This window comes from Periplaneta americana, chromosome 13 (genome assembly GCF_040183065.1).
Source record: "Periplaneta americana isolate PAMFEO1 chromosome 13, P.americana_PAMFEO1_priV1, whole genome shotgun sequence".
Taxonomy (NCBI): domain Eukaryota; kingdom Metazoa; phylum Arthropoda; class Insecta; order Blattodea; family Blattidae; genus Periplaneta; species Periplaneta americana.
In genome coordinates, this window is record NC_091129.1 from 48,808,933 (window position 1) to 48,833,194 (window position 24,262).

The following is a 24,262-nucleotide window of genomic DNA, read 5'->3' on the forward strand; positions in this document are numbered from 1 at the left end:
GTCTTCAGATAATACGAGGTATAAATTTGAAGCACAATATTATGGTTTTGCTTAGATCTGTCCTTTAAAATACCCTCAAACTATCAACTGTCATGGGAAAAAGTGAAAGTGTAAACAGTGATAAAATCCTTAAAAGAAATATGGAATTTCTAACGCGACGGATATCACAGAGGACGATTTGTTATGGACTGGTGATGGCGAAGTAGAAACCGACTCGTCACATTCAGAATGGGACCTATATGATGGCGCTGTCAACAGTGAAAGTCAGGATATATTTTACGAGCTCTTTGCCTCAGACAACGAATGTGATCTGTTGTTTTTTTATAATGGTTTTAATGTAGAATTGTAATATCTCTTTTTCTTTTATCTGCCATATAAGACGACCCTGGTTTTGTGGATTTATTATGCAAACTTACATGCCACGTAGTGGATTAGCACATTAGGAAGTGGAAGAAAGCTATGACAAGATAGAAGATGTAGTTAAGAAGGAGAAGAAGAGAGCTGCGCAATCCTAATGGGCGACTGGAACGCAGTAGTAGGAGAAGGACAAGATGGATGAACAGCTAGAAAATATGGATTGGGAAAAAGAAGTGACAGAGGAGAATCTTTGGTGAATATCTGTAAGAGAAATGCAGTGAATGTTGAAAATACACTATTCCAACAACATAAACGAAGATACATCTGGATATGCCCAAGGTACGAAATCAGATATCAGATTAAACTATATACTGGAGCAGAAAATATTCCGAAATTGCTTAAAAATGCAAAGGCTTTACCATATTAACTCAGACCATGGCCTGTTGGTAATCGAAGAAGATTTTCGTCTGAAGAAGATAAGAGGAAAACAGGTGACGAAGAAATTTTCAAGAGAAAGCTGCTACATTAAAATCCACACCTGAGAATAGCAATGAATACTCGACTCGTCTAAAAAGCTGTATAAAGATGCCAGCAGGAGAAACAATAGAATACAGAGAAGGTGTTGAAATGAAGAAACCTTGAGTCACAGGGAAAATGGACGAAAGGAGAAAATGGAAACAAATACAAAGAAGACTTCATTATGAACCTATTTCATGTGAACTTCGTTGAATATTTCTACTGAAAAAATAATTTTAAGTCAATGATGTGTGATACAAATTATAACCAATGATGCATTTATATTTAAAAACAAAATAAGTAAATTTGTAATCTCTAACTTACTTTAATGAGTCTCCGATCAACAGCGTCCATGACCTGGCCTTATGTATGTACCACTACTTGTAGTTATCCTGTTTAGCCAAAGAAGGACGCATTAACCTTTCCATTTTACAGTATTTATTGTGTTGGTAGGTAAAGTTTTACTAAGAAATTTTATGTAAGTGACATCTTAGAAATTTGTTATAGGCCTAAACATGAATTAAAATATCGAGTGTCCTAAATAAGGCAAGTCACGGAAAATTGGAAAAATACTTTCATCCATTAATAAAACTGGCATCATGCATCATTCTTTGTTTCACCCGCTCGCCACGATGAGGCACAGGATATGAGCGGGGCCTGAAACAAAAGAAACAAAATAAAAAAAAAAATTGTATTAGTGAAAATACAGAAGTAGTTTGATTTCTATTAATACAATTTGAGCACTACCTCCAATTTTCCTTCACTTACATTTACTCTCCCTTCATAAATCAGGATCCTCAGTCTGGTGGCTTCTGAATGCTGCATATAAAGTTGTAAGAATTATAACAAACGGGGAAAACCAAATATTGCAATGTGTTCAAGATGTAAATCGGATAATTCCATAAATAGACACAAAATATTTATATTTTATTTGCAAATAATTTATTATTATATTTAGGAATTGGTTGGTCACTGGCTGAAAAGAAACTGCCTACTGAAGGATGCACTGAAAGGAATGGTGAACGGGAGAAAAGTTGGGGGCAGAAGAAGATATCAGATGATAGACGACTTTAAGATATATGGATCGTATGAGGAAACTAAGAGGAAGGCAGAAAAGAGGAAAGATTGGAAAATGCTGTGTTTGCAATGAAAGACCTGCCCATGGGCAGAGCAATTTATATATATATATACACACACACACACACAATATTTATACATATTATACAAAACCATCACGATGGTCCAGTGGCTAGAGCGCTGGACTCAATCCTGTGAACCCAGGTTCGATCTCCGGCATAAGCACGCATCCATTAACACAGGTATTCTCCGGAAGCTCCTGTTCCTCTGAGGTATCCTAACAAATCTCCCAGAACCTCTTCTCAAAGTGTGTGTAGTGAAGACCAGTCTTCTATGGCGCACCGTGGATGACTGTCTGTAAATTGGTCTACACAACTGGCTTCATATGATGAAACATATTGATAAACGCACAACAATTTAACAGAACCCATCTACATAAAGAAGTATTCATTCTATGCAAAAAATATATCAAGAAAATTTTAAACTAATTTATGCTGAGAAGGAAAAGTAAATAAATATAATAAAAATTTTTTGAGAAAAAAAAGAACACTTATTTTAAATATTCACGTTATTTTTACATTCACTTTTTAGAGAGAGAATTTCAGTATTTTATAGGGCAACTTTTACTTTTAATTACAACATCAATTCTATGGGGAATAGATTCTTCTTTTTCTTTTGTTCTACAGCCGGGTTCCAGCCTTGACCGTCCCAATGATGCTTTTCCATGTCCTTCGATCTAACACCTTTGTTTTCCATCCTCTAACACCTGCTCCTATTATATCCTTCTCCACTTCATCCAGCCATCTTAGCTGAGGTCTCCCTAATTTTCTGGTGCCAAAAGGTATAGTGAGAGTCAATTTCTTGCAAGGATCATTTTCATCCTTCCTACAGATATGGCCCAGCCACCAGACTCTCCTAGTTTAATTTCTCTGCAAACATCTGGTGCTTTAAAAAGTTGGTATAATTAATAGTTATATCTTTTCCTCCAACTACCTTCATCATTTACTGGTCCGTATATCGTCCTCAGAACCTTTCTCTCGTATATACTCAGCCTACAAAGGTCGGCACTGCCAACTGCCCAGGTTGCAGATCCATACAGCAAGACTGGTCTTATTAATGTTTTATATAATTTGCACTTAGTATTGAGGCTGATGTCATGGGAATAGATTCTACTAATTCTAATTTCTTTGGCAGTCATAGCTCAAAGTAAGATGCTCTTCTTCATTAGACTTAAGTAGAAGAAAAATACATCAGTTCGCTTTTCATATAGTTTAAAGTGTAATCGAAAATCATCTTTTGTTGCAGGATTTGCACAGTTTTTAATTTTCTCCTTCATTCGTAAACATGTTAAACCACAATCAGTTGCAGGACTTGCAAAGATTATGTTGTACTCATTAACAAATATACTTCGAAAGTATTCATAATTGACATGAAGCTCCTAGTCATGAGCTTTCTTGTACTATCCCACATAGCTGAAGTGCTTAAATGGCTGGTTTACATTTTTTGATCTGCAGTCGTGACTCTGACATGGTTATTTCTCAATTAATACTTTAACTGATTGTCTCTTATGGGCAAATTTGTTATTTCGAATAATGCCACCTCTTGTTTTTTTGACCAAACACCTTGCTTGAGAAATTTGTTACATAAATTTTGAAGACGAGACCTTCCTATTTGAAGTGCTTCTAGGAACAGAATTATTTCTACAGAGTGGTCTATGACATTTTCTACGGCACTCGGCGGCAAGCGGGCCCAGCGTCAGCGCTTGTCATTCCCGGTGAACGGGGTCCGCCACAGTCGCACGCTACAGTCTTTCTCTCTCTCTGTCCCTGCTTTCTCTCTCTTTCCCTGCCTTCAAGGACACATTGCAACAAATAGCTGCTCTTCTGTTGTCTATGAGCTCTGTTGACGTTTGAATTGATATACGTACGTCTTAGATGAAGGATGAAGATTGTGGCTTAGTATGGCATCACAAATTTTTAAAAGCCACAAACTTCAATCTTCATCTAAGACATAGGTACATCAATACAAACGTCAACAGAACTCATAGACAACTAAAGAGCAGCTATCTGTTGCAATGTGGCCATGTGCTATGTCCTTGAAGGCAGGCAAAGAGAGAGAAAGCAGGGACAGAGAAAGAAAGACTGTAGCGTGCGACTGTGGCGGACCCCGTTCACCGGGAATGACAAGCGCTGACACCGTGCCGGGCTCACTTGCTGCCGAGTGTAGTAGAGAATGTCATAGACTGCTCTGTACATACCTGAGTGAACATTATCCTCTCTTCATATTTACTCGGTAACATTTTACTGATACAGACTTGCTGAAAGAATTCTTGCGAGATTGTTTGCGTTTTGGTGATAGCACCGTCACATACTTCAGAACCATTTCATTTTGCATGTAAATCTGACTCCTGGAAGAACTTCTGGTTGATTAATCTCACATCCTGTAATGTAAATTCAAAGCATCTGAATTTTGAATTTGTGGATGCTGACAATTTGGGGGTCTTGGGAAACGTTGCAGTGTATCTGAAACAATACAAAGTAATATTATAAAATTACAAGCATTATAGAAACGATAATAAACTAAACAAGTTATCATAGAGCATAAAATAAATTATTTATACTAATATTTGAATACATACGCAGTAACTGAACATAGCTAACCTCATTCGTTTCGCCTTGTTTCCTTTCAAGGATTGTTCATTTCTCGTCATTTTTCGAGCTCTGTCGGGAGCAGCATATGTTACTTTGTTGTTTGAGGTTGCCACTCTATTTTCCTCATTCATGATTACTGTCAATTCACTGTATTAAATGACAACTATTAAAACTGCAATCGTATCTACAAAAGCACTTTTCCTGTTAACAATAATCAGTACATAGCTGTTCTTCAATGCTGAAAACATTACAACATTCTTTTTAAAATTCCTTCAAATCATTAAAATAACATGGTACCACAACAATGAAGAAATAGCATGAATTATACACAAAGGAATCTTTTATTGGACAGTAATTACTTTGGTTGCAAATGTAATAGTGGCAGCAGAGGATTTATGATTGAACAAAACATATTTTACATATTTGAGGAATTAATACATTATGTAACTGTATAGTAGGAGGATAAAACATTCCTTGCATCTGCACCTAACTTCTTCAATCGTTTTCTACCATGGACAGAAGACGTTTAGTCGCTTTATTTGTAGCTTTATCGATAGAGAAGATAATAAGGAACAACATGTCGCAAAAAACCAACAAAATATTATCAGTGGATATAACACGTTTTGCAAAGAACAACTAAAAATGTATTAAATACTCCTTCGGAATTTAAATAAGAATTGCCACGTTATTAATAATATAATGCTGCAAACAAAAGTACACGCAAATAATATGCATAAAATAAAATCTTATAATGTAATACCAATTAAACTTATAATCCCAGGATAGAATTGGCTTTTCTTAAGAAACGCTTCGATGATCACTATACCTTAGGTTGCAGATTGAGAATTCATGCTATGTCTATATTTAACGCCAGACTTCATTACAAATCACATTGCAGTGAAGTTTCTACGTTATTGTATCTTACTGGACTCAAAATCAAAGTATTTTGAAATAATCACACTGAAAAATTATCTACTAAACGCTCCTTCCGAAATTAAATTTCGCATAAGTTCTACAAGAATGCCACGTTATTAAAGATACTGCGCTGGAAATAAAAGTACCCGCAAATAATATGCATGGAATAAAACTTTATAATGTGAAACGAATTATACTTCGAATTCCAACATAGCACTGGTCTTTTTGATGATACGTTTCGATGACCACTATACTTATATGTTAGGCTATAGATTGAGGATTCATGACATATCTTTCTTGAATTGATGCGATGTTCCTTTACAAATTACATTGTAACAAGAGATTCTAAGTTATTGTTCTTTTCTGTACTGAAAATCAAAGTTTTTTAAAAATACGTACACTGAAAATAAACTTGTACTTCATACACGTTTCGAATTAAATTATCCCACAAGTTCTGAAGAATTGCTAATATTCATAAAAAAAAATCACAATTTAATCCGAAATCAAATTCCAATCTTAAATATAGAAAACATATTAAAAAACAGAACTTGCCTTTCTGATGACACGTTTCGATGATCACTAACTTATATATTAGGCTGCAGACTAAGGATTCATGCCATGTCTTTCTTCAAATAACCGGAGACTTCATTATAAATCATATTGTAAGAAGAGATTGTATCTTACTGTATTGAAAATCAAAGTATTTTGAAATAATCATACCGAAAAATTATGTACTAAATGCTTCTTCCGAAATTATATATCGCATAGGTTCTACAATATTGTCACGTTATTAATCATATTATGCTGGAAAGAAACGTAGGGCCTACAAGCAAATAGTGTACATGAAATAAAACCTTATAATGTAATATGAATGAAACATCGACGCTGACGAGAAGTGGAGTAACGCAAGTAGGAGATAGTTCAGGGAGTAGTGATGACAGAAGAGGAGAAAACAAGGTGAAAAAACAGTATGACTTAAGGAAATGGTTTGGAAGGGAAATAAATCGTGAGGAAAGAAAACTAAGATCTAAAAAGTAGCAATGTGGAAAAGTGAGTAGTGAAAAGTGCAAATAATTAGAGATGTTGAGGGGAAATGTGTCATACAGGAAGGGGTTATAGTATTTTTGGTATAATCATGGGTTAGGAGTAAACTTGTGGAAGAATTGATGACAGACAAGAAAAGACTAGTGAAAGAATTGCAGTAATAAATTAAAAATAAGTAATTTCCTAAATGACTTGTACGTGTGGCGTATAAAACGGTGAGTCGGCACTGTATACTAATAATGTGAAGTGCCGCCTCACCAAAAAGTATATTGCTTGAAGACAAATATACATTCATTCACATTCAATATGAATGAAACTTCTAATCTTAGATATGGGACTACTTACAATATAAATTAAAATCGATCCTGATGAAACGTTTTGATGATCACTACACGTTATACTGTAGATTGGAGATTCGTATCATATCTGTCTTGAATTAACGTGTTTCTTCTTTACAAATCACATTGTCGTAAGAGATTGTACATTAGGCCTATTGTTCCCTACTGTTATGAAAATCAAAGCATTTTGAAATATTTACACAGAAAGTAATTTAATTATCGCATATGTTTCATAAGAATTGCCACGTTATTATATTTTGCTGAAAACATAAGTTGGTCTACATGGAAATAATGCGTATAGAATAAAACCTTATTAATTTAATGTGAATTAACTTATAAAATTAGATACTGGTATATAAATGTTTTGATGATCACTATAGGCCTACTGCATATTAGGCTGTAGACTGAGGATTCATGCCATGTCTTGCTTGAAGTAAGCGAAGGCTTGATTACAAATCACATTGTAGGAAGAATTTATATTTTATTGTCCCTTGCTGTATTTTTGAAGTACACTGAAAGTAAAGTTTTACTAAATACCCCTTCCGAATTTTAGTATCTCACAAGTTATATAATTATTGCCACGTTATTAATCATATTGTGCTGGAAGTAATATACATACTGTACATAGCATATAGCCTTTGTTAATTTAATGCCAATTAAACTTCTAACCTTATATTATTTAATAAAAAGGATGCAACTGATCTTTCTAATGGAAAGTTTCATTGATCACAAAACGTTAGGATGCAGACTGAGGATCCATACCATGTCTTGCTTGAATTATCAGAAGACTTGATTATGGATCACACTTTAGGCTACACCTACGTCACAGCGTTACTTTTAGGTATTTGTTACAGCTGTAGATTGATTCTGCTCATATTTCACGCGCTTTGTTAACCACTAAACAAGTCACAATTAGCACGATATTAAATGCATCGATTGAAATAGATGTCCATAATCGTAAAAGTAATTGGTAACCATGAAAACGTAACAATATCATTTCGTCATACTATCTTATATATTTCAGCGCTCTACACTTTGGATAAGCCGAGACATAAATGGGAGGGTAATATTAAAATGGATTTGAGAGAGGTGGGATATGATGCTACGGACTGGATTAATTTACCTCAGGATAGGGACCGATGGTGGCTTATGTGAGGGCTGGTTTCTGTGAAATACCATTTATAAGTAAGCAGGCTAACAATTTAAACAAGGCGAATTTCTTTCTGTGCGATTTCACCGAATGGAATGTATCGAATACAAATTATACAAACGTACGTACCTATACGTACGTACCTATATGAATATACCATACGCTTGAAATATGAAATTTTCTTATTTAGGTCTGCTATGTGGATACGGTTTATTAATTTAATTGTGCAATTTGTACCATAATTCATGTTGTGTAACTTTGTATCTTGAAATAAAATATGCGGCATTGCAATCCCTTTGTTAATGACAGAATTAATGTTGTCTTACTAAAACAAATGAAAAATATTTTACAATTAATAAAGGAAAATTATATGAAGTATGAAATAATTCTTATACTATGGAGCTTCGATAAAACAATAACGTGATGTACTAAAATTCTTTTCACCCAACCCAGATATGGGATTATTGTTTGAAACTTGAGGTACTATTCCCAAATGAATAAGATTATTTATGCTACAGAAATATTATGCATCAAGTAAAGAAGCGAACTGTGAAGGAATCGCTGCGGTTTGCAGGCATGTCTGCTTGGGCTCCGCGGGCTAGCGGTCTCGATCTCTGTTGGGCTAGAGTTCATTGCCTCGAGCTCGAACTCTGAAGCAAGAGATCACGAGGACCGCGGGTAGGCTTAGTGGGCTTACTGCTGTACAGGTAGTCGGCTGGAGGACCACCGGGTTACCCGTGCTCAACTCTTGGCCTAGCGAAGAAGTTCTGTGAATCAAAATTCACGTGTTCCAAGGTGAAAGTGGAAGCAATATTGATGTTCTCAGCTATGAACATGATGACTTCTCAACATTAGCTATTAATGTTCTCTTTCTTCTTGTAGTTCTACCGAATACAGTTTAATTTTGTAGCTTATGATTTTCAAATACAGGTTAATGTTGTTATGTTTACAATATGTTTGATATCTACCCACAATTTGTTCTAATTACCGTTGCTTCAGGATGTAGACTACCTTTTCAACAAGGTACAGTATCTGATGTTTACGTGTCGCGCGGATAACTGTAGAACGTCCGAAAGTTTGAATGATGTGTTCTAATGATTTTTTTTTAAACGGAAGTGCTACACTTCCACATAATTTATCAGTACTCTTTACTCTATTTGTCTCTTGGCCAGTCGACCTGGTTGGCGAGTTGGTATAGCGCTGGCCTTCTATGCCCAAGGCTGCGGGTTTGATCCCGGGCCAGCTCGATGTCAAGTGTGCTTAAATGCGACAGGCTCATTTCAGTAGATTTACTGGCATGTAAAAAAACTCCTGCGGGACAAAATTCCGGCACATCCGGCGAGGCTGATATAACCTCTGCAGTTGCGAGCGTCGTTAAATAAAACATAAGATTTTAACATTTCTCTTGGCCCTAGACATTCCAAAGTGCGGGCGAAAATCTTGGAGCTAGCCCTCTTCAGTCTCTTGCTAGACGATCTCTTGCATATGTTTTGTCTATGTATGCAAAAAGATCTTGGACATCATCTTCACAACTGTCTGCTATTTGGTCTAAATTATCTTCTACATCTTTCAATGAAACAAGAGGAAGGATCAGAAAGCGACAAAAGCCAATGCGAATTATATTATTTATGAAATATTTTTGAAGTCTAAGATTTACTGCGTGACGCCAAATGTTTTAACGAAAAAGACATCCCTTTACCATACTATTTGGGAACGATCCTTGAGCGCTTTTATTGCACTAATTTTGAATTCCACGAAGATTAATTGTAGCTTTAAATCCGAGTATATTCCTTGCGCTGTAATTTTCAAATGCTGGAATATACTTCTTTATATACTTTCGTCTTTTCTAAGGAAAGTTGTTGTTTATTGACTTTACTGGCTTTGAGCCAGAGGCCGTTTTAGAAACTTATACGCGCAGGGTGCCCTCTCCAGCCATTGTACATAAATAATAATAAATATATATTTACATACTGTATATGACTCTATTTTTGGCATAAGTGCCAGCAGGTGTGTGAGTGCAGTGATTGTTTTTTTTTTGTGTAGGCCTAATTTGTTATTTTGTGATGCTTAAGGAATGGTGAACGGGACAAGAGTTCGGGGTAAAAGATATCAGTTGATGCACAACATTAAGGTATTATATGGGGAGATTAAGAGGAAAGCAAGAAATTGGGAAGAATGGGAAATGCTGGGTTTCCAGTTAAAGACCTGCTCTTGGGCAGAACACTGTACATACATACATACATACATACATACATACATACATACATACATACATACATACATACATACATACATACATACTTTTTTAGACTTTTAAGTTTCCCCTTCCGCTGGCAGAAGCGTCTGAATGGTAATGGAGACTTTCATGGTGTAGTGTTATTTTCTTGATCTGCCTCTCTGTTGCTGTCGTGTGTCCTCTCAGACAGTATTCAAATTTCCAACACGTGTTTGCGGTTTTGTTTGTGTGTTTTAGTTTGGTGGTTTGGGGCTGGTGGTAGTTGTAGAGGAGTTTCTCCTGTGTTGTCCTGTTGTTTGTGTTCGGTGGATTTACGAAGATGTGTTGTGTATATACGCGATTTTCCGCCGAATTTGTGTATTTCCTTTTTATGTTGTTTAGGTTTGTGAAGAGTGGCTTTGTTTGTTTTTTTTTTGTAGTGTAAACTGTGTTGTTTCTGGTGCGTCTGTGCAGGTGGAAGATTTGGCAGAGAATTCTTCTTTCGCGGGCTTCAAATTTCGATTGGGTCGTTGGAGGGGCTTGTGTGAGGAAAATAGAGGGATGTATGCATAGGGATCTAAACAATGCTTTGTATAGGTGGAGGAGTGTTTCGGTTATACAGCCGGGTCGATTGATGCTACTTATGTAGCTTATTGCTCTGGTGGCTGCGTTATATTTCCTCCAGGTTTCTTTAGCTACTTCGGTCCAGGAGAGTTTGGAGGTGAGGGGTATTCCTAGATATGTGAGATTCCGCTGGAGTGGAAGTTGAGTGTTGGCTATTGTGATTGGGTTGTTCTGGAGGACCCGAGTCCGGAGTTTAGGGCGGAAGACGCATATCTGTGTTTTGTCTGTGTTGACTATGATCCTCCACGTATTTGTCCAATTTAGATACTGCCTGATTGTTGCGTTTAGTAACTTCCTAGCGGAGGGGAGTCGGGGCGTGTTGCCCAATATGAGACGTCGTCTGCATATTGTGCCAGTCCTACTAGCGATTTATTAGGGAGGGGAATATCTGCCACATAGATGTTATACATAGTGGGAGATATGACACTGCCTTGGGGGACTCCAGCTTCTATTCGGAAGGTCCGAGAAAGTTCGTTCCTTCCGAGTCTCACCTGTCCTGTTCGGTTCGATATGAAGCTGGAGAGCCAATGTGTGATTTCGTGTGGCAGATTTAAGGATGTGAGTTTATATTTTAGGGCGTCAATCCAAACGGTGTCAAAGGCTTTCTTGGCATCTAAGGCAATAAGGATGCTGTAGTGTCTACGTGTATAAGCCTTCTCAATGGGAGTGAGCACTCGTATCAGCTGGTCGTGTAGCTGCGCTCCCGGTCGGAATCCGGCTTGAGTGGTCGGGATTAGATTGCGGTTGCGCATATAGACGTGTAGTCGTGACACGAGAACTTTCGCCATTAATTTGGCTAATGTTGTTGTCGAACTGATCGGACGGTAGTTTTGTGGGTCAGACGCATCTTTACCTGGTTTAGGAAAGAGAAGAATGTGAGAGTGTTTCCAGCGCTTTGGTGTGTGCCCTAGTATGAGTGATCCTGTGTAAAGTTCTGTAAGATAATTTAGTGCTTTGGGAGGCAGTTGGCATAGTACGTTGTAGGTGATTTGGTCTGGTCCGGGGGAAGAGTTTTTTTGTTTCTTAGTTCCAATGATATGTCTAGCGGAGTGATGTTGTCAATGAGTGGGTCGTCGGTCGATCGCGGAAGTGGCGCTGGAAGCGGCTCGTAGAGATCAGGATTCTGTGTGATGTGATGCGTAATGTATGCTAGATGTTGGGGGTCGAAAGATGGGTGATCTGGTGTGGTGTGTATATTTTCTAGTGTGCGGCTGAGAAGATCTAGTTCACCAGGCGAGTCGTATATTATTTGTTGTCCGTCTCGTAGTGGGTGGTTTGAGTTTGCGTGTTTTCCTCATATCCGTTTGATCACGTCCCAGAAAAGTTTGGGATTGTGAGTTCTATTGTGGTCAAGTCTGTCTATAAATTTTTTCCATCTGTGCACCTCAAAACGTTGTATGGTTTCTCGTACATCCTGTTGAAGGGAACGGTACAGTCGTCTGTCTTCGTCTGCGTGTGTCCGTGTGTATAGTCTGTGCGCTGCTCTCTTTGTCTTTATTAGTTTGATTATGTTTGGCGGTAGTCGCCTGCGTGTTTCCGTGGTGAGTTTTCTTGTCGGTATGGATATATTCAGTGCAGCTTCAAGCATCTGTACGAACATTTCGTCGGCGTGGTCTATGTCTTCTGGTTTTGATATGACGATGTCGGGTAGGTCAGTGTAATGTGCGTCTTGAATTGGGTCCAGTCTGCGTGGCAAAAATCTCTCGTAAGTATGGTCTCCTTGTCAGGAGTTGGACGGTAGGTGGTGGAGGCCAGTTTGAAGATGATTGGTGAATGGTCTGTATTGAGTGGGGCAAGAACTTTGATATCAGTTGTACGGTGTTGTAGGCGGTGGGAAGTGAATAATTTATCAGGTGTGGTGAAGTTTTGATTGAGGTAGGGTGATCTTGTGGGGTCTGGTAGTGGTATTTGGATGTAGGATACGTTTGGAAGTAGAGTGGCTAATTGTGTCCCCTTGGGGTTTCTGCGGTTGTCATGGAGGAGTTCATGGTGAGCATTGATGTCTGTTGCTATAACTATGTTTGGGAGAGTGTTCACATAATATTGCAGTAGGGGTATGGGGAGGCGGCTTGTTGGGGGGGGAGTACAGTCAAGCCACATGCACATGGGTATTTCCATCGTCTATTCGGATTATGACTCATTCATTGTCGTCGAGGTACGGTGGTAGTGCAATTTGTCTCACGTGTAAGTCTTGTTTGGTCATTAACATGGCTCCTGCATATAGGTCTACTGCATAACCGCAAAGATTTTCTTAAGTACATTTCCATTGACTATGTTTAACTGTAAAAATTGAGGAGATATTTTATTACTTACAGACATTAGACAGCTAATAAAATGGACGTAGGTCCTAATGTAGAGTGGACGTTGTATCTGTGAACGAAAAGTTGTGGTTAAGTTGTTACTTATGATAGTAACTATTTCTCCTCATCGTTATCATCTTTTATTCTTATTGTCCTCCACATCAGTATCACACCAGCTCTGTCTTCTATTCCTTTACAAACGCTCAGTAAAGATACATTTTATATGCAATAGTAATGTTGCTTTTTAACTTAGAATTGCATATTTTAAATTGCTTGAAAAGGAAATACAGAACATTAGCATTAATTATAATTTATATAACTTGAAACTGAATTTTTATGTAGACACTTTTTTATTTGTGAATACAGTATTTCGTTCTAATAATAATTTAGCATACGTAATATAAGGACCTTTCGCTCACTTTAAGTTACTGTGAAGGAAACTGTTTGTGCGTTACTATCCGTACTACTGAATTTAAACCAGAATTTACTGCTCTATATCGATAAGCTATACCTTTTAGATAAATGCAATTTGCTTTACTTTGCCCGCGGAGTAGGAGCTAAGGACGATACAATCCTGCATGATATGATGACATTAAACTCTGATGGCGTTGAATGATATGGAACGCAGAAGTACAAAAAAGTGGGTGCCAGAGATTTTGGCAGGTGAATTTTGTTAATCTGAACTCCAGAGCGAGTTACTCACCGCTGTTATCTCTGTCGCAAGTAACCTGCAGCTGGAATGGGTGGGATATAAAAATAAATATACAGGCACGAGCACCAAAGACGTTTTATAGTTTAACCTAGACTCACTAGGAGCGCTGTTCCTCGACCAAAAATTGAACACTTTCGCGCATCGCTATCTTGAGGTCAAGAGATATGTGACTGCTCACGGTCGACTTTAGTTTTATCCAAATTACAAGCTTGGGGGGTAAAGGGTGTTTGCTACAGTTAGAGTTAGGGTCTATAGTGAGGATCACGTAAGTTCAGTTCCCAAACAGCAAATATTTCCGCCTTGTCAGTGTTGCCAACTGTTACCAGATATCACCACATGTAGTAAAATCACGATCCTATGTACTGAATGACTTCTTTACTCACCGTACTTTACCTTAATGTTGGAAGGTTATTCTAAATAGTTTCAATAATAATGAGAAATGTATTGCTATGTTCTATTCTTTTATTCCTTTACATTATTATTAGTATTAGCATTAATAGGTTACTAGACGTAAATATACAACAAAGTATAGTATATAATATTCAAGAATCAAATCTGTTCCAAGACCAATTAAATTATTGTCACTTCACTTCAAAGATTCCAGCGTACATATACTGTACTTCCTAAAGGTAGATAAATTAATAACCAATTGACTTTTGGTTGGAATTCGAATGAACTTCTGATTATCTTTTGAAATTAGTAAGGAAATGGATAATACAACTAGGCTAAAACTGAAATAATAATAAATCAACTTAAAAAATTATTTTGGTCCTTAAAAGCCATAAGTAATTTCACTTCTAGATACCTTTTTAAAGATTTCATTTGTTTGTAAATTGCTTAATAATGCTACACTTACACTTATTATTTCTGCAACTCCACGTCTGTCATTGAAAAAATGTATGATACATAACTGTGAAGTCTCTTTTTGGCTCTTGTGTCCTAAATTTAAATAAGAAAAAACAAATGATTCAAGAAATGTGAGCTGGTGAAAATTAAATACTCAATTAATAAAATAATTACTACCAAAAGAATATTTTATTAATTCTATACAAAAGATGGATTACACAGAACAGATGGCCAGAAATCATAGATTTATACACAACATTCAGCATGAAACGATCATCAAAAAATGCTTTTTGTACACAATAACATCTTTCAAACGAAGTGATAAGTAATAACTACAATTAATAATTATCTACAAGCTGTAAAAGGGAATAAAATAGTATATTGTTGAAATTAGGGGGTTATGGTTTATTACGTGTATTTATAATTTTAATTACTTTTTCTACATTTAATTATATTTTAATTTCTATTAGATTAGTTGGTGGTGTGGTTGTTAGTTTTATCTGTGTACGTCAGACTATTAAGGAAAAACTGAAAGAAATATTAAATCTACTATCTACTTTATATAACAATATTTAATCAAGAACTGAATATTACTATTAATTTAATAACATATGACCCAAAATATCTCCAAGTCCAGACAATACACATGCTGATTTTCTTAAACATGTTGGCAAACAAGCAAACTCACTACTTTTATCTTGTAATCTCATCTAAAATACAATATCTGTCTGGAGAAAATCTACCATAACATCAATTTTGAAAAGCAATTATTCAACTAATATCTTTTCGAGTTATCGACAGATACCACTTACTAGTATGATAGCCAAAATTATGGAAGAGATGATTTCATAGATTGAATTGGTTCCTGGAATCTAGTAACTAACTTTCTTTTTATTGGGTTGACTTTAGAGAATTGCATTCAACAAATGGACAGATTTTAAATTTTAGTCAAGATATTAAAGATATTTTAAACAGAAAACAAAACAACTTAACAATTTTAATTTATTTTCAAGGATCATATGGCTCTGTAGATATAAATCACTTAAGAAATTGCAAACTTAGGGTGTCCATGATAAAGTGTTACACTGGGTCAGTGACTTGATTATTTGATTCATTGTCACAAATATGTAAATAGAGACAGATTCATCTGGGCTTCCCACATTGTTGTTTTCAGGAATACATTTTCCAATATTAATGTCGATGGTCTAACTAAAGAAATAGATCTTATGATAATCTCATCATTTGCAGATAATATGGTTGTCTAGAACAAAAAATCACAGTCTACAAATATTAATAAACTGAGCCAAAATCCCAACAGACTTTTTGACTCTACTTGGAGAACTCAAACTTGCTCAATTAAGGGAAACTTTACTAATAAAACACAATCCCAAGTTATTTCAAAATGAATAGTATATAAGTTAACTTTAACAGATGATGTTAAGAAATGTGATACTTCTCCAGACATTTTAAAAATCATTAGAAACGATAAATGATCTGGTCAGTGAGTGACTACATACAGTATTTTTTATAGATGGATCCTGTTTACCAAGCCATAGATGTAGTGGTGTTGTAGTACAATACCAGTATATTCCCTTTTACAGGAAATTATATTCAAACACTTGTTTGCCCCATTTTAACCGTGACAATGCTTTTTAGCATTTTAAACATTCCGGTTATTGTATTGTGTTTAGTGAAAGATTTTAGATAAGGGTGCAAATAGCCATAGTAGCTGACGCGCCCTTTTTAAACGCCACTAACTAACTAACTAACTAACTTCAAACACTGACTAATTTTGATAGTGAAAATTTAGATACACTTTTAAGCTTACAAAATCTCCAGTATCGACTTCATAAATCTGAGAAGGCTGTCATACTATCAGATTCAAAATCAGATGTTCTTGCTGCAGTAATGGACGTAACAGCATGAAATCTCAATATTTTACAGTGTTTTAATATTTTAAGCAAAATGGTCGAATTACATCGATGACTGGTACTTCCGTGGATCCATGAACTTCATGGAGTGGGAGGTAATGAGGTAGCTGAAAGGTAGCAAAATTACTGTAAGGTTATCTATACCTGCATCTTACCACACTGTTAAAAGAATAACAAGATCAGTACATGACAATGTGGTAACAAAAATCGGAATGATTCTAAAGCAAATGAAAAAATTGCAATAGGCCATCCGGCATCTGCTCCACGATGGAGGAAAATCCTCAGAAGAAACCAACTAATCAGACCAAATGGGGGATCCAAACTACCCTCGAGTGCAGCTCTGAATTTGCAGGCCAACGAGTCTACCGACTAAGCTACATTGGTGGCTCCACTAAAAATATGAAGTACATGGCACTCAGATTATTAAATTGACAAACCTAAACAATTATTCATCAGTTAAGCTATAAAATATAATACATAGCAAGCAAGTTAATTCAATTTAAAAGTATAAACAATTCAATCAGTTGAAATATACAGAAACTGATAATAAATATCATGCAAATTACTTCACATTACAAGCATAAACAATTCATCACTTGTGGTATACAGCCTACTATTTAATTTACAGCACATACAATTCATCAGTTAAGCTATAGACCTACAGTCTACTATTCAATTTACAGCATATATAATTCATCAATTAAGCGAAACAAAAATATAGTACAATACATAGTAAAAATAATACACCTAATTTAATAACTGAACTTCTATGAAAATCTACAGTGGCAGTACTCATATTATGACAGGCCATGATTGTCTCAAATATTTACAAAGAACTGATATTTCAGAATCTCCCCATGCCATTTCTGAAATCTCAATGAAGATATGGATCATTGTATTGACTGTTTAACTTTACATAGCTTTCAATCATCTGGTTAAATATTGGAGTGCAAGATAACAAATGACATCAACTGCTGAACACTTGGTATCAATCAACCAACAACTTCATTACATTAAAGGGGAAAAAAAACTGAAAGAATTAATTGTATATAGACACAACACATAAGACAAGGCCGCTTCAGAACAGTAATTGGCAAGGCTCTGTTGTTTTAGGATTCTTATGTAGATTCAATTTCACCTGAAAGAAAAAAGTAGCATCTATAAGTAGTAGTAGTAGTAGTAGTAAAGATAATAATAATAATAATAATAATAATAATAATAATAATAATAATAATAATAATAATGACTGTAAAGTATGGAAATTAATATTGCAATGTAATATCAAAAGGTGATTTCACACCATCAACTCTTATCATTTAGTACAACTCTTATCATTTAGTACAACAAATCTATTATATTCAGTTGCAATCACCAGTAGCTGTTCTTTCCTCCATTTTGTTGTTGGCTGATTTTTCACAAGTCTGCTATGATATGCAGCACTATCCATGACAATAACGCATTGCCCTAATGTTCTCAGGTCAACAACTGTGTTTGCACCCACTTCTCAACTACAGGGCTATTCATAGCACTATGGTAGTCCTGACTTTTCTTTCAATTGCATGAAAAAATTAAATCAGCACCTGCAATAAAAATTATACCTGGGCATATAATTATGTCACATGAATTCACAGCATTTAAATAAAGAAAATAAAACATAACATAACATAACATGACATGACATGAGATCCTCTTTGGTGAAAGGCTTTCCCACGTTTTTATTTAGTCACCAATTTTTATATTTTTGTACCCTGATTTAAAAAATTACTCTTGCCAAATTTATGTAAAATATAAATCAATATAACTTACCGAGTATAAATCCACCTTTCGTTCCGGCATCTAATCTTCCACCCTCATTTGTTGGTCTATGAATAACACCATTCATGTCACTGGAAACTTCACCTGGTTTATTCATGAATAAGTGGGTGATCATACTTAAAAAAACAGAGAGAGAAAAGCAATTCACATTGACACTCTAAGAGACACAAAAATTTTGAAGACAGGAAAACCGTTCAAGAATTTTATAACTAACCTCTAGTTATAATATGAAACTATTAATTGCAAAACATGTTGTTCCCACCTGAATTCATTACTAGTAGCCTATATTAATTGTAATTTCATATTCCACATAAGTGTTAATCTATTTGTTAGTAAAAAATTCAATCACTCAATGTCTCACAATACATTGAAATTTACCATTCATAAAAATCCAAGTCTCATCCAAGAATACTACGGGTTTAGGGTTCTCACGCTCCACATTTCTTATATATTCTCTTAAAAACGAATAACATCACTTTCTCATACATGTGTATAAGGATCCCCTTTGCTCCATAGAAATTTCATCTCTTTCAAAATTTTTTTCACCGATGATAAGGATACTCTAAATAAATATGTTTCATAATCATCATTCATATGTTCCAGAACTTTTGCTGCTGTTAGTACTTCCCCTGTAACAGTAAATGAAAATTATGCCATATTTTTATACATAGGCCTATGACTAATATCAGAATTACATTGCATAAATCAACACAATAATTCCTGTAACTTCCCTACCTTTATGTAACTTGTCATAAATAAATCTCGCAATTGCATCTTTCGTAAAATCATCAGCATCAGTCACTGGATGTTTACGTAGTCTATGTTTTCCTGGTGTCACGAGTGGGGTCCCCTTGTGTGAATTGATCACTTTCGTGGCTGTAGTTAAGCCAAGCTGTAATAACAAACAATAACATAATACTTCTAAAAATTGTTATATCATAAAATTCATGCATAATACCAACATTTACAGCTATATGAATAGAAAATGATCAACATGTTAGGTTGGGTCTACGATAGGTTTAAGTAGGCTAATATTTAGGTAATTCTCCAGAAAAGCTACACCAAAGAAGGCATAATTTTATTTTGTTTAATTGATTTCTGTGATATTTACATAGTGATGAACACGTGGTTTTAGTGCACAGCCACAAATACTTTCAGCACAAAAATCCTTTGACACTTACCTGTATATTCTAATGCATTGTTGTAGTCCCTCCCTCAAACTTGTTACTAATTACCAATATAACATGCGAGAGGTCCAGGACGAAGAGAAATGGTTAGTTTCCCAGTAGTGCGTCCTCGTCCTCTCGAGTGTTATATCTTAACAAGTACTTTGGGTGGGGTAGCTTTTCTGAAGAAACACCATATTTAATATTACTTAGACCAGTCATGAATAAATTATTCAGCCAGAGTCAACGTTCCTATGCTTTATAGAGTATGTTATATAGTTATTATATAAAACTGAATTATTTTTAAGCACCATAACAGGCCAACATTCATGTAATATTTGCTGCAATATCAAGTTAATAATTACAATATGACTTGTATTTTCTTCGGCCGATGTGGCATGTAAATTGTGATCTGAACGGTTAATTTAATACCAAAAGAGAAAACTGGAAATTTACTTTCGTGCTGTTTGATTACTTGTTCGTCTAATTTGTAAATGTATTTAAGCTATCACCTACTGCAGTATTACAGTATCTTAAATGTATTTAGTTTGGCAATATGAAAATCACTGACTTGATTAAACATTAGGCCTAACCTAAAAATTTGTTTTGTTTGACCACAATCATGAAATTATTAGTGCAAACTCCTAAAACTGAATACCACTTTGAAATGTATGCTTAAGAATACTTACTCCTAATAATTGTCCTATTCTGGTTGTAATTGCTGTCTCCGTTAGCATAATTCCTTCTTCATTATCTTCTTTCTTCAACTCATTATACACGTGAACTACAGATTTCTGAAGCGTACTCTGAATGCCACACATTTTCTTCCTTGGAGGAGTCACTGCAACACTATTTCATTTTTTTGACATAGTAATAAAAATCTAAACACGAAAGAAATTCATTAAAATTTGAAATAATATTTCTATCCATTACCCACGTGCATTATCACGCCCAAGTATATTATATTCATTCGTACTTATCTGGCTATTCTTGAATTATAACCACAACGCAACACATAACATAACTATTATGTATTAATATTAATACTAATATTAATTAATTATTAATAAGTTCGAATTTCACTATCTTCCAGTAACCGGCTGAGAAATCTAGTACAATTTTAATTTCATGGAACTCCAGTACCGGCAAATATTGTCGATATTTGCCTCAGCTGCCAACATACCGGTTACAAAATCACTACCATTTATAGTATTTGTCAGTATCGAAATTCGAAACGAAGTTGGCAAAAGAAAATTCAACCTTCAAACTAGAAAATCACCATAATCCACTAGCATTTGTAGTAATGGGGGAAAAATGGTTAGGTTTCACCCTTAGGGTATCAAGTTACCTGGTCATTCTATATCTTATGATATAATAAATAGTTTTGCAACCGAATCATACTCGTTCTTTTTATAGGCAATCTTGCGGGTCGCATTTAAAAGAACCTAGGAATATTAATATTTTCTTCAGTATATTTGCTAGGCTTCTTGTCATACGTACATGATAATTTTCCTTGCGTTATTCCTTCTAGGAATAGCTCAAGTGTTTTGAATTTAGCGTACATAAGGTCTTTATTTTAGGTTAAGTTACTAGCACATATTTGACGAAATACTAGGTTTTTCCTCTTCAGTTTAACTGATTTATGCAAACGAAATTTTGACAGCTGGGGATTGCAATTTAACTTATCGCCACGCCCACTTTGTTTTGGGCGCTTAAGTTAATGGCGGACGGCCGTTCAATTTTCTTCAAAAATGGCGGAGCAATGGCCACTCTAAATCTCTCTCTTTCTAACTCGTTGGAGAATATCGCATTCTTTCGATCCAACAAATGTCGACCGAGCCCCTACCACGCCGCGCCGTAGCGGAGAAGTAAGAAATATGTTCCCAAATTGAAGCAGCAGAAAGCCGCCATTTGTTAGGTAGAAAACGCGCGGGATTTCGAAACCGCTATTTGAATACGTGTTGTATTGCGTGTCCGAAAGCTAAATGTTTTTGTTTAAAGGAACAATACTTCCTTTGCGATTCCTTTAATACCGTGTCTCTACTGTCAGCAGAGTTGCTAGGTTTTCTGCGAGGGAAGTCGGGATATCAGAAGCTAACCTAAGACATTACACTTGTCAACAATTTAGCCTATCATAAGATTTATAGCAGTTTTCTGCACAGTGTTCACGTGCTTTTTAATGTAATAGGCCTATTCGCCTCCGTGAGAAACACTAAAATAGGAAGGACACACAGTACAGTGAACACTACAATAATTTTTTTCTTTTACTAACCGCGAATAGCCTATGTTTTAACAATTTGCTAATAAATTAATTTTGGAACCGGTACCGAAACAGTTTCACTCTCTGACGATGAATTCATGTTTAAACATTGTTCACTAAATTGTAAAACCCAGCAATAATTGTATATCTCTAGTATTAGTGTAAAGTACCATATCAAAACGCTATCTTTCTTGCCAGTCAACGCACTTGAAATACACAATGTTTACTAATTGCGAGAACAGCCACAAGGGACCGGAACGGAATAATCAACAATGCGATAGATCTAGAAGAAGTATTATTTTGCGAGTTTAGTTGCCTTACGGCAATCAGCTGGGCTACCTAATAGACTTACTAAATATCCGCAGGTTATCTCTGTGTTTACAATGTTACAATTTGAGTCAATATATAAATAAAAATATTGGATAATAGGAAATACAGACTAATTTGTTTAAATATTTTCAAGGCTAATATCTGTAAAATCGGGATTTTTGTCAATCCCGACTCCCTTTAATCGGGACTCAACCAGGAAATTGGGAGAATCCCGCCTAAATTGGGATACCCGACAATCCTGGCTGTCAGACATAGGTACTGTGTTGAGACTTGCATCATTTTCATAGGAACTCAGAATGTGAACATTCATAACCACGGTTAATAAAATAATTAATATATCAACTTCTTAATTAAATCTGTAGGTTAAATTGCTGTGTGAAGTCAAAAACGTAGTAGCAGCAGTAGCAGGAATAGTAGTAGTAATAATAGCAGTAGCAGCAGCAATAGCATAAGAAAATATTTCATTAATCCGTAACTAAGACAGGAATTACTTTCAATCATAATTTTATTATTCATGTATGCATTAAAACAACAGTTGTTTGAAGAAAATGAATGATATGGCATGAATGAAGGACAATAACAGTGTATAATAACGTAGTTTGAAAGGTAATTACTATCTTCGAAATGAGTTGAACACACTGAATGATTCAATGTAGGGTAGAAATTCTCTCTGCGGATTGCACCTATCCAGTTTCGGTTAAGGGAATCTTACTCAGAGGAAATTTGAAGCATAAAGAGTCACATGGCAAGTAAAATATTTTGTCTTCTGTAACATAATATGGAGAAAAAATCGTCGTAGAAATTAAGGATTAACTAACCAGTGAAATATAACATTCCTTCCTTCTTTATCCTTACATCCGTGTCCATTGCTGCAATAGAAAGCAGCACACGAAAGAACCATACTTATTCAGCTCTATCAAACAAATGGCCGCTCGTCGACTGTTCAATTTGGGAACATAACACTAGCGCCAGTGAGCGGTCTAGCGGTTATTTAGTAAGTCTATGATGCCGACGCGGCAGCCATATTTACTCATGCGGAGACTCAGTACACAGCAAGACTTGCGTAGGAACACAGGTTTCTATACTTTTTTTTTTAAGATGGGACGTGACAGGAGCGTTGCGATCGGAATAACAACTGAATGTCACAAAGCGTGGTAGGTCTGTTGCTATAGTAACAAGGTTGAGTTGCCAAACTTACACTTCCCACGTGACGAGTGCTTAATAGCTCTCTTGGCCACATTTATTGTTCACACAATGTTAGCATTGGTGCGTTTCATCTTTGATTCTCTGTCGATTTTTGTATTGTTTTCTTACCTTCGCGTCAATTGTCAATGGATGTTTTAACGTCAGCCATTGCTAGCTTCAATCAGCTGGCAGGATGGCAGTCCATATTGGCAACATGGCACTGTAGTTCCAAGCTCGGCCGCTTAGCTGTCATGTCCCATCTTTCAAAAAAGCAAGTATCGTGTGATATTCCATCGTTATCTTGAAGAATGCCGTGTTGTGCAGTTAATCAATGTTTAATCAATTACCGTTGTACAAAATTAGCATTAACTCACAAACAAGAGGAGGACTGGGCTAAAGCAAGGAGATGAATTATTACCTTTACTTCCTAACTTTGCTCTAGAATATTCCATTAGGAAAGTTCAGGATAACAGAGAAGGTTTGGAATTGAACGCGTTACAGCTTATTGTCTATGCGAGTGACATGAATATATTAGGAGAAAGTACACAAACTATTAGGAAAAACACGGGAACTTTACTTGGAGCAAGTAAAGCGATAGGTTTGGAAGTAAAACCCGAAAAGACAGTGTATGATTATGTCTTGTGACCAGAATATTGTATTATATTATATGAAATGGAAATATAAAAGTTGGATATTTATCCTTCGAAGAGGTGGAAAAATTCAAATACCTGGCAGCAACAGTAACAAATATAAATGCCACTAGGGAGGAAATTAAGCACAGAATAAATATGGGAAATGCTTGTTATTATTCGGTTGAGAAGATTTTGTCA

At 35.7% G+C, this 24,262-nt stretch overlaps 1 protein-coding gene and 1 long non-coding RNA gene across 3 annotated transcripts in view; both read right to left on the bottom strand.

The window, feature by feature from the left end:
• LOC138711621 (uncharacterized) overlaps positions 1–11,675 on the bottom strand; it is a 31,031-nt gene extending 19,356 nt beyond the window's left edge. Inside the window, exon 1 of the mRNA XM_069842756.1 lies at positions 11,379–11,675. Coding sequence (XP_069698857.1) covers positions 11,379–11,675 — 297 coding nt within the window. The remainder of the gene's footprint in view (positions 1–11,378) is intronic.
• Positions 11,676–14,919: 3,244 nt separating this feature from the next.
• Positions 14,920–20,993, bottom strand: LOC138711868 (uncharacterized). 2 transcript variants are annotated; one of them, XR_011335512.1, is made up of 6 exons: positions 20,347–20,993; positions 19,227–19,383; positions 18,870–19,120; positions 18,483–18,607; positions 18,049–18,256; positions 14,920–17,814 (listed from the first exon to the last, which is right to left on the bottom strand). It is a non-coding gene; the product is annotated as an uncharacterized lncRNA (long non-coding RNA). The 2 variants fall into 2 exon arrangements; XR_011335511.1 differs by having other exon boundaries at positions 18,049–18,607.
• Between the last annotated feature and the right edge of the window lie 3,269 nt (positions 20,994–24,262).